Here is a 4,372-nt window from a genome sequence, read left to right on the forward strand (position 1 = left end):
TGTTTAACACTTTTTTGGTTACTACATGGTTCCATGTGTGTTATTTCATAGTTTCGATGTCCTCACTGTTATTCTACAATGTAGAAAATAGTAAAGATCAAGAAAAACCCTTGAATGAGTAGGTGTGTCCAAACTTTTGACTGGTGCTGTATGTATGGAAGGTTTTGTTCAAATCAAAAGGCTGCAGTCAGAAAGTGATTAAAATAATATGGAGTGACCCTGAAGCAATGTAACCTCTTCATAAAAGCTTGTTGTTTACATAAATCCTGTACAGTTACAGCGTATAGGTGTGTTTTCTTTTTGAAGCCAGGTCAGGTGAACAGAAACTGAAAAAGAGGATTGTCCAGTTTGGAGGCTTTCTGCTTGTCTTTATTCCCTGCTGCTGAAAATGCCTTCACTTCAATTATCTTAATTCGCAAAGTGTTGTAAAAAGTGCTGCATAAATAAAACGGTGCCACTTTACATGATTGTCCTTACTACAGCGGAATTACGTAAGTGGGTATAATGTACCAAGTACAGCAATCAATCGTCTTTGTGACACTGTACTTACAATATGAAAAAGTCCTTCTCGAATACCCCTCCACCCGTCAGGCCAGTGATGATGGGGAGAGCGTGGGGAACTGTCCCTTCTGTCAGCGACTCTTTATGATCCTCTGGCTGAAGGGGGCCAACTTCACCCTCACCACAGTGGACATGAAGAGGTACGTAATATGGCTATTCACCCTCACACACATACAATCTCCACAACACACCTAAAGCAACCGTTCCCTACATCCAAGCCACGCCTGAATCCAAGTGCTTGTCCAAACATGCCCATGCATCCTCAAAAGTCATTTGCCACTACTTATGAACTGCTAATGATGACAGAACGACTAGAGGATTGTGTGTAATAGATGAAGTGTGCAGTTGAGTGACTTTCTCCCTCATGTGTTTCATCTGGTCCTCTGGTTGTCAGGGCTCCAGAGGTGCTGAAGGACCTGGCCCCGGGTTCTCAGCCCCCGTTCCTCATCTTCGGGGAGGAGGTGCGCACTGATACCAACAAGATCGAGGAGTTTCTAGAGGAGGCCCTGGCTCCTCCACAGTGAGTGTGTGATGAACATAAACAGGCATAAATGCACGGCAACACACACGCACGCACGCACGCACACACACACACACACACACACACACACACACACACACACACACACACACACACACACACACACACACACACACACACACACACACACGGTAAATGAGACAGGTAATGAATAAATAAATGTTTATTCCAGGTGAATTAACGTCTTTGCGGTCAAATGCATCCTCCACTGGTTTCACTGATCCAGAACGCTGAGAGCTAATGGCAATGCTTTTCCAGGTACCCCAAGCTCTGCTGTCGCTACAAGGAGTCCAACGGTGCTGGAGATGACATCTTCCACAAGTTCTCTGCATACATCAAGAACCCTAACCCTGGCCTCAATGATAGTAAGAGCCCCTCATTGAAACAGTATGTCCTGTCATAAAATGAGCCTTGTTCCAGCTTCTGATGAGGCTTTGCTCCTTTTCAGTGCTGGAGAAGAAGTTTCTGAGGAGCCTGATGAAGTTGGATCAGTACCTGCTGACGCCACTCCCACATGAGCTGGACCAGAACCCAGACGCCCGCCAGTACTCACGGCACTATCTGGATGGGAACTCCCTCAGTCTAGCTGACTGCAACCTGCTTCCCAAGCTCAACATAGTCAAGGTTATCAGATCAAGCATTCCAGGAACTCATAGACCACATCGCCTTTGTCATCTATTGTCTTTTCATTTCTTCTGTTCCTCTCTGTTGTAACCATCTCAATCTCGATCAGGAAATGAACATGTTTATTCACGGTATTTATAGGTGCACTCAGGGGTGTCGTTTTGGTAACATGGCACTGTAGTGATTAAATACGGACAGTATGGGTAGTCTTGAAGATCAAACAATGGTTCAAACAATGGGAATATATACATTGCATGGCCTTTTATTGGTCTGTATGACAACAAGTACCACTGGCACCACTGTGCTAATAGTAAACAGATGAAACGTTGCTCAGTGTGGTTTAGTGTGTGTCCTCCCTCTTGCCCCCCACAGGTGGTGTGTAGGAAGTACCGTGACTTTGAGATCCCTGTGGCTCTGACTGGTCTGACCCGCTACCTCACCAAGGCCAACCAGCAGGACGAGTTCCGATATACCTGTCCCAAGGACTCCGAGATCCTACTGGCCTACCAATCAGTGGCCAAATACCTCAACAAGTAGATCAGCAGAGAAGGAGGGGGAAAGAGGGGTGCAAGGAGAGAGAATATAGAGAGGGGTGGGGGCGGGAGGGCAGACAGGGTAAAAGAGGAGCTGAAAAATATATGTTTAGAAAAGAGAAGAAATATAAAAAATATAAAAAAAGGGAAAAGAGGGCTATGAAGAGATGAGGACCAGAACAATACGCCTGCTGCCCGTGCTGCAGAACGATGCTTGTCTGCCTTCTTTCAATGACATATTGATGTATAACGCTGTGTGTGCAGGGTGAAAGTCTACTTATACTGTACATGTACTATTACAATGTGTATTATATCAATAATATATGCCTTTTCGCCGAAGCTTTTATCCAAAGTGACTTACAGTCTTGCGTGCATCATTTATTTTTATATGGGTGGTCCCAGGACTCCCTATGGTGCTGCAAGCACCATGCTCTACCAACTGAGCTAGGGAGGACCATGTGTGTACAATACTGCCTGTTTCGTTTTTGTAGATATTTGCATTCTCTGAGTTATGGTCAACAGTTCAAATGTTATGTTTAATAACCTTTCAATGTATTTTATGCTCGCATTCAAAAACCTAGCAATGTGCATACTTTGTCTGGCAATTGTAATGATCTGGATTTTCTACCTGTGAGAGACAAGGAGACGGCACAGATGTCACATGCCACGTCAACAAAGATAAATGTGGTACAGTTCTGTGCGGGTTGATAGGTTTTGCATTTATTGGAATGCTCTACGTTGAAATGACTGTCACATCTCATAGGCCCAGAGCAATATTAAGTCTTGAGTAGGCATCATTTTAATTGGTTTATTTAAAAGTGTTTGGATTGCCAGAGGGAAACAGTACAAATCTAATAAAGTTCACGAAACTGCCTCGTTTCATGAAAATTATTGATCAAATGGATGCCTTTTAACTGCTGTGGGTGGAATCATAACATGTGAATGATCCTTCTAATTCTATGGGTGGACTTTTTTTTTTATTGGTTTTGGTTCAAACAGAATACGGTCCATAGATATATTATACATGATACAGTCAGTCAGTTCACTGGCAGAAACACTGCATGTGTCTCTTGTCTTTGATAAGAGAATCAATTCTATCAAGGAAGGAGATTGCAGAGAGAGGAGAAACAGATGGAGAGGGTTAAGAAGGAAAAACATAGATTGCCAATACCAAACCAGTCAGAGATAAAGACGGAGATGAGGAACAACTGAGAGAGAAACCGAAGAAGGAAAGACAAATGGACAGTGATCGGCTGAGAAGACAGAGGAAGAATGAAAAGGCAATGGAAAGGAGAAGGATCAACGGAGGAAGGTAGCTAAACGGCGAATTGATGAAGACAAAGGAGCGATGGAGAAAGCGAGACAAGACCGAGAAACAGATTGAAAGACAGAGCACAGCCGGTGCAAAAAATGGGAAGAGCCGTACATTAAGGCAAGACGAGCAAAGGTAAAAAAACATACAGCATGTGAGCAAGAGAAGAAAGAAAGGTGGAAAGAAATAGAGCCAGAAACAGATGGACAGAGAGAAAGAAGAAAGACCGGCAGAGAATGAAAGAGAGGAGAGTAAAGAAAATGGAGAGACAGACAAAAGAGGAGATGAGGACCAAAGCGACCGCGGAGGAAGATGACGGTGGAAACATCATTGAAGAAAAGAACAAGAAAGATAAAAGTGTCAGTAGGAGAGATACCGACGACCTTTAAAAGGGAGAAGGAGGAAGGTGGTCATTTATGCAGCATAGGTAGGAAGCTATGCCAGACAACCAATATTTTATCTAACTGAACATTAGGCTACCGTCAGTATTTTCTCACTAGTTATCTCTTATCTCTTCTACTTTACAGTTTCTATAAGTTTATTTTTCCCTATTGGCACGATACGTAGGCTGTTTGCATATCACGCCAGCGACCTGGGTTCGCATCTCTGTCCACTATTGACAGTCTACCAACTCTCCCTTCTCCCCACCAGGCACCTTAGGAGGTGGTCTTGGATCCGTGGCCCATTGTCTTGTCAGCACACGGGCCGAGCGCAAGAGAGAGCAGAGGCAGAATCTGTTCAAGGCTGAACTAAGAAGACAGAAATGGGAAGGGTGCTGGTATGAATACCAAGACAAGAGAA

General features: G+C 43.9%; 1 protein-coding gene across 1 annotated transcript in view; it reads left to right on the plus strand.

The window, feature by feature from the left end:
• Positions 1-3,131, plus strand: part of clic3 (chloride intracellular channel 3) — a 5,191-nt gene extending 2,060 nt beyond the window's left edge. Inside the window, exons 2-6 of the mRNA XM_021590783.2 lie at positions 592-701; positions 956-1,081; positions 1,361-1,467; positions 1,551-1,726; positions 2,099-3,131. Of these exons, the coding sequence (XP_021446458.1) occupies positions 592-701; positions 956-1,081; positions 1,361-1,467; positions 1,551-1,726; positions 2,099-2,263 (684 nt within the window). The 3' untranslated portion in view covers positions 2,264-3,131. The remainder of the gene's footprint in view (positions 1-591; positions 702-955; positions 1,082-1,360; positions 1,468-1,550; positions 1,727-2,098) is intronic.
• The last annotated feature ends 1,241 nt before the right edge of the window (positions 3,132-4,372 follow it).

The sequence above is a fragment of the Oncorhynchus mykiss genome, chromosome Y (assembly GCF_013265735.2).
Source record: "Oncorhynchus mykiss isolate Arlee chromosome Y, USDA_OmykA_1.1, whole genome shotgun sequence".
Lineage (NCBI taxonomy): Eukaryota > Metazoa > Chordata > Actinopteri > Salmoniformes > Salmonidae > Oncorhynchus > Oncorhynchus mykiss.